The 14,208-nt window shown below is 37.9% G+C and overlaps 1 protein-coding gene across 24 annotated transcripts in view; it reads right to left on the bottom strand.

Annotated features, from left to right (window-relative positions):
* Window positions 1-14,208, bottom strand: part of PARD3 (par-3 family cell polarity regulator) — a 438,795-nt gene that overhangs the window by 284,073 nt on the left and 140,514 nt on the right. For all 24 annotated transcript variants that reach the window (XM_071734825.1, XM_071734818.1, XM_071734834.1 and 21 more), the window contains one exon: window positions 11,932-12,112. In XM_071734825.1, coding sequence (XP_071590926.1) covers window positions 11,932-12,112 — 181 coding nt within the window. The remainder of the gene's footprint in view (window positions 1-11,931; window positions 12,113-14,208) is intronic.

Here is a 14,208-nt window from a genome sequence, read left to right as displayed (position 1 = left end):
TTTTCCTTTCTCCCTCTTTCTAAACACAGGTTGATACGAAGTGTTTGTCTTCTTTCTAAAATTTTCATGAAGCATCAAGCTAACCCAGCTGCACTGGGCACTCTAACTCGAAGTCAGCAAATGGAAATGGAAACAGAAAGAAGGAACATCAAGTCCAGTCTTAGCATCAGTTAAACTCTTGGGTTAAGCCTTGTCCCCATCACACATACTGAGTATCTCACGTTCTGCAACTTGGTAACTACAGACAGAAAGCACAGAGCACAAAAAGTGCCATAATCATCAGCCCTACTACACCTTTCCACACCTTCAGGTGTCTTTAAGTAAATGACAGAAAAAATAGTGGGCAAAAATCAAGTAAGGAAACAACAAACAATTTATATTGCAGTGCAACTGAAAAAAAGTATGAAAATAGTTAGGGCTAAAATGAAACAAATACATTTACTTAGTTGGTCAAAGTGAAAATAAAACTCTGAATTCAGCTCATGTATCCATGACTGAAAGTTACTGTGGATCTTGCTAAAACTATGACTTTAAGATCAAGAACTTTTTCCAAGATAAGATCAAGCCAATACCATATTTTCCTTACATGTTATGTATGCTATTCTTTCAAGTTGGTTTTGTTGTGGTATTTTTTTTTTTAAAGGAAATTAATAAAAACCACAAGTACAGCTTTCCTTACAAAAGCTATCACTTTTGATACAGCATTAGATGCATTCTTGGATTTAATTACTTATTAAACTTGCTTAACTCTACAAAACATGTGGTCAATGAAATGCCTTTCTCCCACACAGGTCTGAAACTGTTCCTTTTCAAGGAAATTCTAACTGATCTTATGTACTGATCTTATCTGCTTTCATACAGAAAACAGTGAAAATCTCTTGTCCTAGAACCCAAGATATCTGCAAGATGGGTGAGGCACAAAGCAGAGAAAAACACAACACTGATTCACAAGGACTCAGTGCCTGTTAAACATAATTGGATTTGCAGAAAAACCTTGAAAGCACATGTACTCAGAAAACATTTAAAACATCTGGTGAAACCTAGATAAGGGGAGGGGGGAAGTACAAGCCCATTGCATAAGAACAAATTAAAATACTTCATTAAAAATATTTTTCACCTGTTAGTAAAACATTCTGACTTTGAAAAAGAAAAATAGAAATTAATGGAGCAATATCATAACCCTAGGAGAATTGGGAAGCTGAAGCTAGTACACGGCACATATAGCACAGCACAAATTGCTCAGTGTGAGTGGAGTTGATGTACTGCCTTGAGGGTTTGAGGAGTAATTTAATACACAATTCATCCAGTAATAGAAATCCCATGCAAAGAATTCACATCCACAAAATAATTCTGGTAAAATGCAGAATGAAGTAAGACTTCTAGAAGCTTGCTTATAGATGAGTAGTCCAACCAGGTAAACAGCACATAAATATCAGCATTGCAATACTACCCCCAACTCACAGCCACTGAGAACTTTATATAAATTCTAATTTGAAAGCACACGTTCTACACTCCAGTTACATGTGGCCATGTGCCTCATCAAGAAGATGGCAGGGTCTGAGCTCAGCAAAGGGCTGGCTGCCCTGAGCCTTCCTCCTCTGCACACAGCCTGGGGCACACTCCTGGGCATGGCTGCCCCCACAGCAAACCCCTGCCTGCACCATCAGGACTGCAAATGCTTCTTCCCAGCCCCACCAAGGACACAGCACACGTGTATACTTTTTTGGTACTCTCATCTTCCATGAGCTTTCTGGATTTGCTGCCATCACAACATCCTACTGCAGAGATAGACTGCCCACAGACACACAGCTGAGGAGAAACTCTCCAGAAATATGCAGATCAAGCTGCAATAAACAAACCTCTATACATATTTGCAATTACAGTTTCCCTGAGATCTTTCACTCTTCGCTTTTTTGGGGCTAATTTTTTTAATAGTTTGATTTCCTGCCCTTTCCTCCTTCACTGCTTACACATGGCTTCTTTTACTCCTCCTCCTCCTCCTCCTCCTCTTCTGACTGCTGGACAAAGCCCTGCTCACCACAGAGCCAGAGGTCTGGCAATGACCTTCTCCCTGAGCATTCAGCTGCGCATCCCTTATCCCTGGTCACTGCTGAAGCACAAACTAGAAATATTATCTCAGTATCAGCACTAACTGCAAACAGATTTCTCCCTATTCTTATGGGTGAACAAAGTGAAAACACTTATTTCACTGCCATGTAACCTTCTGAGCAACATAGCAAAGAGTTATGGGAAAGCAGGATTACAGGAAGGCTTTGTCCACTTAAATTTTATTACTTTAAAGGTGAACTTAAAACAGAGGTAGAGGTAAATCTTCTGCATGTACAATAAGCACAGAAATATTGCCTACTATGTCAAACTAGAGCGGTAACTTTATTCACTCACTTAATGGATATTTCTCATGGATAAATGTCATGCAGTTCATTTGAAAAAGCAGTTCCATAATTTTTTCACTGCGTCACTCCTTGTAAGCCCCTCATTTTTATTTATTTTGCCATGAGTCAAGAGCCCGACTAAAATATTAAATAAAACATGAAAAGACTTCACTATGCAAGACCCTTCAGATGGAAATCATCCTGAAAGTCAGGCAGTGCTTGACCTAAAATCCCTCTGTCATCTAATGAATATCTTAAACATCAGAGTTTAAAATAGGCTGGAACAGAACAAGCTAACATCATTTTTATACTTGGACAAGAAAGCATTTATATGCAGACAATTCTGACAATTCTGTCCATTCAGACTACAATTAAAAAAAAGTTTTAGTTCCAAAAAGTCCAAAAGCAGAGAGATCAAAAGAGGACTTACCAAAAATAGTTGAAATATTCATTTGTATATTGTATAAGGCTGGTTGACAGGGCAGGTGTGTCTCTTCAGTCTCTATCTTATCAGAAACTGGTGAAATTTATATTCTTTTATGATCCACTAAAAACGAACTGCTAGCATTGCTTCAAATGCTTTTTCATTTGAAGCAGTCTAAGTAGTGGTTCCTCACCACAATTCTCTCTGCAAATCAGCAAAGCAATTTACTTTAACAACATATATTTAAGTGATGGCTCCTTTCCCCAGACATGTATACAGAGAGCTTTCCTATTCCAAACCCACAGGGAGTCAGGATACCCTGAAGAGTGGTAAGGGCAGGATGGACATAACACCCAGATGCTACACAATGCCCAGAGGAATGGGGTACAGAGGGACTCTACTGCAAAGATCACTAAAGACAACTCAAGTCCTTCAGTGCTTATAAACTCTACATTGTGTTTATTGCCCAGATTTATGCTGGCTTCTCAGTGCCACATGGTTCATGGTTATGCTTCAGTCTGAGAACACATGGCAAGAAAAAGTACACCTGTCTCATTAAAGAGGTTTACATATTTGAGGGCAGTACCTCATAAAATTACTACATACCACTGTCAGACCTTGGTTTAATTATAAAACACCATGGGTGTTTCTCAAACCAAATTTTACTCCAAAAAAAGCTAACATGAGACTATCTGCATTCATGACATACTGTCTACAATGCAAACATCCTTCCCAAGCATAATTATGGCTGTGTAGGGATTTCCTAGGGCCATGTAAAACTTCTCTGTGGGTCAAACTGAGAAGCTGTTTGCTTTGTAAAATGCCACTGAGCATCCACCTGCAAAGATAAAAATCACCATTTTTAAGGCAACAAAGGAAATACCCTACTTCACTAAAAAATTATTTTTTCAAATAAAAATTTACTTTTACAGTGTGAGGTAAATCACATGCAGAATGGGATCCACTGGCATCTGTTTCAGAACTTGGGAGTTCTGTTTCCCTCTCATCAATGGAGATCAGCCTGTGCAGCTGCTGTAGGCCGTGCTTCACCTCATCTTGAAATAAGCTGTAAAAGAGGTCAAACGGACTCACCCTAAGTGTTCATTCCTCTCAAGGAATGAGAAACTGTAATGCCCTGAGTATTTAGCTCAGATGCAGAACCTGAAGTTTGTTGATATCAACCTATCTGTTTTATCTGCTGTGAATCAACTCTTCCCAGAGACCCAGGTTTTACTTCCAATTGCAAACAGTGCTATATGGAGAGCTGAAGCAAATCCAGTCTCTTGGGATAAGGTTTTAATAGCTGATCAAAGCTTGCTTTGAGAATCTCAAGTCCAGACTCATATGCACAATTTCCAGAAGCTAACAATAACTTGGTAGTGCTGTCTATGTGTAGCCCTTTACTGTATGGATAGTATTACAAATATTTTATTTTAACCTAAGCACCACTTTTTGCTTTTGTTTGTAAACCCAGGTGGTCCCCAAGTCCCTTCGTACATACACAATCTCTTCCAGTTTCTATTAAAAAAAAAAAAATTGACTTAATAATTGCCTAAATCCACAACAGAGCAACACAGACCTAGAACACAGCCTGAGTTCACATCCACCTCCAATACAAAGTTGCTGAGCTCTGGGTGGTCAAAGCCACCCCAGTGAAATGGCTGCTGGGTCACTATAGGGATCCCATCTGCCCTCACAGTGCCACAGAGCAGGAGATGAGGGGTCCCTCCCTGCAAACCAGCTGGGACACTGCACTGCACTGAGCCCAACCATGCTGGCAGGAGAGCAGGAGATGGGCTCACACCTCACACATCAGAGCTCTGACAGGGACCACAGGCTGAAGCCAAGGTTGTCACCTTCACAGTATCCACAGCTATTTGGAGTCACAATCTCCAAAGAAGAGTTCATCTAAATACATGTGCTTGATGCTCACCCTAATTGCTTAATCTGCCCCTAACATGAACCCACAGCATTTCTGAAGGTGGAGCTCATCTTACACAACTCATTTAAGATTTACAAGAGATGAGTGGGAGAAAGGAGAAATTTTATGTTTTAAAAGTAGGAAATAAAGCAATAAATTAACAGAAAGCTATTTCTCATCCACTCCTTTATTTCTGTATCATCTTTCAGTCCTTTTCAGCACGAGAGAGTAAACAAAAAACAAACCAAAAAAACAAGCTCTATTCAACTAGCAACCATCTGTCCCTGTTTCATCCCCCTCAAAAAACATGTCAAAAGACACAGTAATAATGCAACTTTTTCCCAGTAATCAGTTAGAGAGATGGTCTATCTCCAAAACACATTCCTATCTGAAAAAAGAGTATGTGACTCATATACTGCAAATGCAATAAAGAAGGGAGTAAGAAGATCCATTGTGAATTACGAACAAAAGCAAACAGCAATGCTCTCACTGAAGTACAAATTCAACCTAATTTAAGTATAGTATCTTACAGTCTTGGGATTGGAGTCAGATGTAGCCACGTGCTTGCTGGGAGTGAGGTGTCAGACACTGCCTGTGTTGCACTGAACAGAGTAACCCTGCAGACAGCATGGCACAGGGCCCCAAACAGTCATCAGTAACCCTGTGACACCTTTCCTGTAATATCATCCCACAAAGGACAGAGTGAATAATTAAGAACAATTGACAAACTCTGCATCCTTTCCCATTGCCAAATTGTCTGCAAGTGATTTTTATCCGTAGTTCATCCCCTCAGAGACCAATGCTGTTGGCTCAAAGCAAAGTAAAAAGCAACCACAATACCAGTTACTCTCTCTTGTGGACTGGTGTTTCTGGATATTAAGGATGCCTGGAAACATACTGTTTATTACATTTCACAGTAAGTACCTATAAATACTGCATGAGTTTTTTTTAAAATGCTTGATAAAAAAAAGTGTGCTATGTACACTAAGGTAAAAAAAATTCACAGGGTGGTTGCTTGTACTGGGAAAAAGCATTCCCTACTAATTTCAGATTCATGACCCTTCCCCTTCACTGTGCCCCTTCTTGTTTGCTTACAATGAAGTAACAAGAAATAGAGGAATAATCAAGAACCTATCTACAGAAAGAGTTATTACATTTATTGATACACACGTAGCTTTCAATAAACAAATAGTTTTATCACAATGAGACTAAACCTATGATGCCACAATAGAGTGGATTTGAGCAGCTATTCTATAATGTTTGATTGGATAAAATGGCATAGCTTTTTTGTATTTATAAAAATCCAGTTCCCCTAAGGAAAAAGTTACCTTACATTTAATGAAGGGGAAAATAAAACCCAGCAACAGCACCACTGCACATCCTCGGAATACAGCTGTGATTTCCATAATAGCTTCTTGTTCAAGTGATCATTAGAGCTATTTAAGATGTCAAATTTATACTAATGTCCAAACCTTACTTCTTAAACTGTTCAAATTCAATATTTCATAATCCTTCCTTATTATCTCTCTTGTACTACATTTTGTAGCTATGGTACAAAATACCTCCAGATATCAAATACAATACTGTATTTTTATTACTACCCATTATCAGTACTCTAAGATAGAAGACCTCACCATGTGGAATGACATCTTGAAATGCCCAACAATTACTTCGGTTTCCTCCAGAGAATCCAGAAAGTTCAAAAATTCCTTACTTTATTGTTTTCAGAGGAGGCTTAATAATACTAGCAGTTACAGTATTTTGCTTGAGAAGATTGAAGGTATTAAATGTTAATTTAGAAACTTAAGTAGTTTAAAATACATTTGTTTTTATAAAAGTGTCATGGTCTCATCAAAACCACATGGTTTTTAAACTCTCAAGAATCCCAAATTAACAGCAGAGCACTACACTTGGAGAAAACACCAACTGGAGATCACTCAAGTCAGAACTGTGCAGTATAAAGAACAAATTTAGCCTCACGGAAGACAGCAGCACCTGGTACTGATTTTTTGATTCAGTAACTCAGGCTTTAAAACAATCACATTCTTGATAAACCTACAGCAATAAATGCAATAAGAATTCCTGAACAGCGAGAGCACCAGAAGGTGAGGAAACAAACAGCCTTTGCTAAAGCTTCTCCTCAAACTCCAACGTATGAGAAACCTTCCTTGTTTACCTGCCAATAGATCAGTGCACGCCTCTGTTTGAGGTTATTTTCATATCATCTGACATGGTAAAGGAAACATATGAAAACTTGACAGGGAAGTAAAAGTGGAAATGATGGTTAGGAAATCCTTTGGAATTTACTGTTGGAACTGCAGTGGAACAGGCACCTCAACACCAGCTGGTCAACAATAAATGTTTCTGACTGAGAAGACTGAAGTTTCTGATTGTGGAAATGACCCAAAGCTGATCAAGAGCTAGTGGAAAGCCTCTCACTTACTTTAGCAAGCATTGCCTGTATACCCATCATCTTTTATTATAAATATGGATGACTTTCTCTATATTTTGTAAGAAGCTATACCTTTATCATGTTTGAAACCAGAACTCACCTCTGCAGTTCTTTGCCAACATACTGACATGAGGTGCTCCAATCCTTTAAACAAAGGCACTTAGAAATATTAATAAACTAATTCTCAAAATATGTATTTAGTACTCTAGATAAATACTTGTATCAAATCAATGAAGTGGCATATTTAAAACAGCAATTTTCAAATACTTGAAATTCACACACTTATTTATGCAGTCACACCTTTAACTGGCTTGCTTAGTAGTGAGTTTTTTGAAAAATGAGATTGTGAGATGCTAAGAAAAGACAAGCACATATTTACAACCATTTTTTTTCTTTCTGGATGCAGTAACTGTGTACATCTCACTGATTTATAAACAGTTCAGAAATGTATGAAGTGAAGGCTGAAATAAAACCTTGACATCCAAAGTGTTTGAAATGCAGCCTTAGTTTTTTATGGAATCAGATTTATTAAAATACAGAACAGAACATAAGAGAGCCCTCAGGGATTATACATGATATGCCCTAATGATTTGCCAGTGAACTACTAAAAACTACTCAGAAAACAGAGGTATCCACACACCCACACATTCAAAGGCAAGCTAGGTCATGAACTTACCCATGAGGAATAAACTTGTGTTTATGGCAGGGTAAGAACATGCATGCATACAGGAACCATACAGCAACACCCTACTGGGTGCTACTGGGTAAACAATGATGCAGCAAGTTCTTTACTCTTCTACACTACTACTACATCTTCATAGCCAGCTGTGCACTCACTTCATAATATTCTCATCTCGACCTTTTTTCTTTTTCCACAGTCTGCTTCTGCAACCAGAATATGAAACTGATGCCGAGAATCCTACTAAAACATATGATACAGATCACTTGAGCAAATACATCACTGGAGCACATCATTTCCAGCTAGCTCTTAGTAATTTCTTAAACTCCACTGGCCAGACGTTCAGGAAAATGTTCACACTCCAGCCTTCAGGATAACCTTACAATTAACTGGATCATTTTTAAGGAACAGACACATTTACAAAAGACATCCTGTCTTGTAAAAGGTACAGTCAGATGATCTGTGTCACACTGGCACAAACTAGTACACTATTAAACAATGCTGGGAAGCTGTACATGCCAGTATCCTTGAACAACTGCTGATGTTCACCATGAACACCATTTGCTTTTACAAATTATGGCCTCAAGAAGCAATTCTTTAATTTTATTAATTATATTGGGAGCCACAGAATTACACTGTAACTTCAGAGGTTGGATGAGATCTCTGGAGTTAATTTGGTCCAATACCTCCAGACAAAACAGGACCCAAGATCCAAGCAAGGATCAGGTTGCTTAAGGCTGTGTTTAGTCAAGTTCCATCCATCTCCAAGGATGGAATTGCCACAACTTCCCTGAGCAGCTTGTTCTGCTTTCAAGGTGTTCTCCCATCAAACAACTAAAGAAAGAAAGAAAAAAAGGCTATCTCCAAGTCCCCTCACTCTTCTTTGGGCTAGAGAAAAGAAAAAAAATCAGTTCTTTAAACCTCCCTTAATTTATTATTCAAACAATGCTTTATATTAAAAATGGTTTTAAACTATTTTTAATGGTTAAAAACATTCAGAGTGACTTGTAACATAACATTCTACCAAGACCAAGGACTAAGACCACCCTTGGTTATTTAACAGAGTTAAGTAACTTGAAAGGAAAACTAGACAAAGAGATGACCCTTTTCACAATATCTCATGGAGTTGAAAAGGGATTTTATTTACAATATTTAAATGCAGTACTGTGAAACAAACAACTTGGTTCACAGGCAGTGCACCCACTGCTGAACTGTCACCGCCTGACATCCTGTCTTATCTGCCAAATTGCTCATTAGGTTTGGCAATTTTCACCTGCGCCTCCAGTTTATATTTCAGCAGGGAATAAACATCAGTCTGCTTTAACAATATTCTGGAGTGAGCTTCCAACCTCTTCTCGGAAAGCACGCAGGCACACACAAAAGCAGTCTTATCTGCTGTATGCTTTTTAAAAAAATGCAGCTCAACTGATGAAATACAACAAGGGGAAGTTTAACTAGGGTAGGAGAAAAGCAGTAAAAGAAAGAGCTAGATAAGGAACCCAAATAAATCAACTGCTTGTATCGATGAATTGTGTTTTCACATAGAAAAACAACACAGGGGGTATGGGCCAGCCTCATTTTTTTTTCCACATTTAGATGGAGAGATTCAATTTGACACAATGCCCTCTGCCCCCCTCCCCCCAAGCCCCTTCCCACGTGTGCAAAGTACAGGCTGTGTTTGTGCATGGGAAAAGAAGGAATCCAGATGAATATTACTTTTCCAGCTGGACCTGATCTAGCTAACCTTTCCCTTGCTGGGAGAGAAGAGATGGTGTGATCTATAAACAAACAAAAGGGGTAGCATGGCAACCAGAACAAAGAGACTAAAATCTCAGCAGGCCTCTAAGCCCCAGCCTAATGTGCTGAGATGCTGCCTCGAAAAGGAGCCCACTCCGTGCCCCTGGGGTGCAGGTGAGCAGTAGCAGAATGACACAAAGCCACCCTTCTGTGAGAGAACTGCTGAGAACCAGAGCCCAGCTCGTGAGCAAAAAGCACCAGAGATGTAAAACAAAATGTCTAAAATGCTATAAACCAATTTCAGATGGAATACTGTTTTTCATTTGTTAGAAGTAAAATATTCACCGCCAACCCTGCAATTAACTAGAAAATTACAATAATTACAGCAATTTTGTATCCCATCTCCAATCCAATTAATAGATATATGACCTTGTCAACATGTAATAATCAGGATCTGCATCTACCACAAAACTGGATGGGTTTTATTTGCTGAATAGAACTTACACAGTAAGAAGATAATTATTTGAAATATTGAGAATACCATTTGTATGCTATGCTTCACTTCACAAGTTATAAAGGAAATACAATAGGGATATTATTTCCTTTTTCAATGTATATTTAAATGAAATTCTTGAAATAGGTATGTTTAATATGGGATAATATTACTGGACCAGGAGTCTAAGCCTGTGGTTTGGAACATTTAGAAAGAAAATAAATCTAATTGTCAACATAAAAAATAAAGATATTAACTAGGATAGGAGAACTTCTCTAATTTGTGATAATACGTTTATGACAAATTGCTTCATCCATTTTACTTTTTCCATTCTTTTATAAAGAGTTTCAAAACAGTTTTTAAAGCCTTTTGAATTTCTACAGACCATTGTATTATAAGGTCTCAAAGCACTTTTTGGTCATTTTAACAATCAGTGAACTAGCTATTCCATCTATTTTCAGAATGACACCAAAGCTAACTGAGCTGTCCAATCTATCACTGAATTTTATCTCTGCAATATGATTTTAATACACTAACATCAATATACTGTATAAAACATCAGATAATCACATTAAAGAGAAAATGTCTATATATTTGTCTACTCTGGCCAAGTTGAGAACCCAGGAGGACAGATTTTTGGCATATGCATGAAAATGAGATAGGCACTTAGCAGTGGCATACCCTAGTGACAGCAAAACAGAGGGGCTCTGAAATTTTAGGACACCTCTTTTATCCTGCCATTAATCCTTTCCCTAATTTAGTTATAGGTTAGAATGAAGAACAGTTATAGCTTGAAAGGCTACACATTCAAGTCTATGGAAGTTAATTGTTAAATGTTGTTCCCTTAATTTTACAGAAAATACTCTGGTACAAAAATTGAGAGTTGTAACTTTCCATTTGCATTTTACCTGATTGCTTGAACACAGATTTTATTAATTAAAAGAACACCTACAGGAAAGTAATCTCTTGGGAATTATGATTAGTTGTTTAAAACGCTGTGTCTGTAGCATATTAAAGGACTGACTGATCCTGACTTCTGCCAAGAATTTTCTGGAATGGAGTAACTACTTCAAATGTTCAGTGATAAATGATAGATACTACAAGAGGGGCAAAATGCTTTATCCATTTTTGTCTTGCTTGTGTGGTACTTTTAAGAAAAATTAAAATTACACAGTGAACTTACTTTAGCAACATTTCTTCTCAGTAGAAGAAGAGATTATTTCCTTCTCAGAGGAAATAATCAAAGATCCTACCTGAGCAAGTACTCTGACATATAATTTCTATTTTGTGGGTTTACAATAAGTCTTCTCTATTTTGAAATAAACAAAATCAAAGGATGTTCCTGGCTTCATTCTGTTTTTTAAAAAAGTGTATTTTTTCCAGTACAGTGAATGTATTTATCATCAGCTGTTCCTACAGAAAGGTGACAACCATAACCCAGCCACATTGATAGGTTCAGCAGAAAGTGCTCCTGCCTTTACTTTCTTTTTATCCTTTCCTTCATTAAAATTGAATAAAACTGGCAAACTGAAAGTTACACCCTGCAACAACTGCATTTGGAAACTTTGTTGTGATTTTCAGTGTGAGGATAATTTTAAGCTGGCAGCACAGAAAGAGCTTAGTGCTCCTAAAAGCAGTTTATAAATAATTTATTAAGAAAGAAAGGTTTGTTTACTTGCATGCAACAAGCATTTACGCAGTTTCTCAGTTTTGATCAACTTTCGATAAGGACAGAGAATGAATCATATTCCCAGCAGCAGGACTGGCTAACAGCACTTGGCACCCTTGTAAATTAAGACAAAACACGTTGCTATATCAAGAACATTACTTACTTGCACGAAGGACTGAAGGGGTAACCTCTATTTCACTTGTTGCTTGGTAGGGCTGAAAGGCTGACGCCGTGTTGGAGCCGAGCTCACTGCCAAAAATCTCTGGGCTTTGGGTGCCTGTCGAGCTGGCGCTGGTGCCATCACCTCCATGGTGGGGATCTTGCTCATCAAACACAGCTATGAGCTGCAAATGACAATTTATCTACTGTTAAAAAAAGACTTGCAGCAACAAAGTTCCATTGCAGATCAGCATTTCATCATTTCTTCCCACCAAAGAACAAGAACAAGAAACAGCAGAGACTCAGATCAGTGCCAAAATCACAACATCATCAGCCCAAGCACAGGCAGCCATTAATTGGATAGCATCATTAACTGGATGCATCATTATTACAAAGTCATAATTAAAACCTAATTTTTGTTGAATAAAAATATACAATAAGAAATTATGTTACTACATGTTGAAAGCAACAGGCAAAATATGAAGCCACTGTAAAGTGTTATGATCACTACAAGTTATCACCTATTAATCTATAATCTATTAATCTATTCTCTATTAGTATTACTTAAGCTGTAGGCTTTCTCTGTCAAATTTTCTGAGATACTCTGCATTTATTTGCAATCAGATTCTCCAAGACAAGCCCAAGAACTTAAGGCCAATTTGAAACTTAGTCAAGTGAGTAATTTGATAAAGATTTACTATACCTGTGTTCGTTATTGCATGGGAAATATGAAAAAAGTTATGGTATATTTTGGTAAATTTGAAAAAGGCAGGTCAAGGGTGGCAATTCTCCCCCTCTAATCTGCTCTCATGAGACCCCGTCTGGAGTATTGTGACCAGTTCTGGAGCTCCCAGCATAAGATGGACATAGAGCTGTTGGAGCAATTCCAAGAGGGCCACAAAGATGATCAGAGGGCTGGAGCACCTCTCCTATGCAGACAGGCTCAGAGAGTTGGGGTTGTTCAGCCTGGACATGAGAAGGCTCTGAGGAGACCTCACAGCAGCTTCCCAGTACCTGGAGGGCCTTAGAAGAAAGTTCAGGAGGGACTTTCTGCAAGGTTATGGAGTGATAAGGATAAGGCAAAATGGTTTCAAAATGAATGAAGGTAGATTTAGACAAGATATTAGAATTAATACTGAGGATGGTGACATACTGGAATAGATTGTGCAGAGAATTTGTGGATGCCAACTCCCTGGAAGTGTTCAGGCTGGGCTGGATGGAGCTTTGAACAATCTGGTCTAGCGGAAGATACCCCTGGCCATGGTGGGGGAACTGGAACTAGATGACCTTTAGGGTCTCTGCCAACCCAAACCATTCAATGATTCTATACTTTTTCCATTGTAAAAGAATGCTTTTATCTGAAACAAATAATTTATCCAAATTTATCTTTGGTGACCTACTGAAAGAGAAAAGGCCAGCTCATACACATTTAATTTTAGAACTTAATTTTCAAGACGGGTAAAAAGTTTTATGGATAACAGGATTCTGAAGCCTATAAATTAATCTATAATGTAATATTTGAAAGACATTTCCAAGAAAGCATTGCATTCTTCTGTCCAAATTGGTAGGATAAATGGAGCAAATCAACTTAAACCTACACTGATGTCTGCAAATTGTTTATTTTGTTAGAACAACATTTAAAGCTTTCTATAACCTTAAAGAATCAGAGAGGCCAGTTTCAGGTTGGTTTGGTTTTTTTTTTTTTGGTAAGTGAATTTGACATCATCTCATCCTACAGATTTTCATATTGGCCTCTTTACTCTAACTTACACAAGCACCCGTTTAAAAAAAAAAACAAAAAAACAAAAATGGCAACTGTAAGCCCAAGTGGAAACTACTTGGGGATTCAGCTTTTGAAATTACTTTCAGACAGTAACTTTTTTTAATTAGTAGTTTTGAAAAATGCAGAGCAACAAATTTCTGCTAATAATTCTGTATCTACTGCAATTTAGGCTCTGGCATACAATAAGCAGAAAGACTGAATTAGAAATAGGTAAGAAGTCCACTCTCTCTCCAGTACTACTTGAAAGGTAGGGAGCAGAAGGAAAATGAGGCTGCAGCTGCAGAATGCTGGAACATGTTTTAAACATACAATTCATTATTTTATGCTTGAGAACTCTACACACAAGAGAGCAACAGAAGAGACGTGACAATATCCAACATGTCAGTAGTTCAACTGTACTGGAAATTTAATTTTCTAACACATTGTGAAATACCAATTCTTACATAAATTGAGCCTTCTTTCTTAAAAGTAGCACATTTTACTCATAACATTTTCACT

This window comes from Heliangelus exortis, chromosome 2 (genome assembly GCF_036169615.1).
Source record: "Heliangelus exortis chromosome 2, bHelExo1.hap1, whole genome shotgun sequence".
NCBI classification, from domain to species: Eukaryota; Metazoa; Chordata; class Aves; order Apodiformes; family Trochilidae; genus Heliangelus; species Heliangelus exortis.
This window is presented reverse-complemented; position numbering and strand designations above follow the sequence as displayed.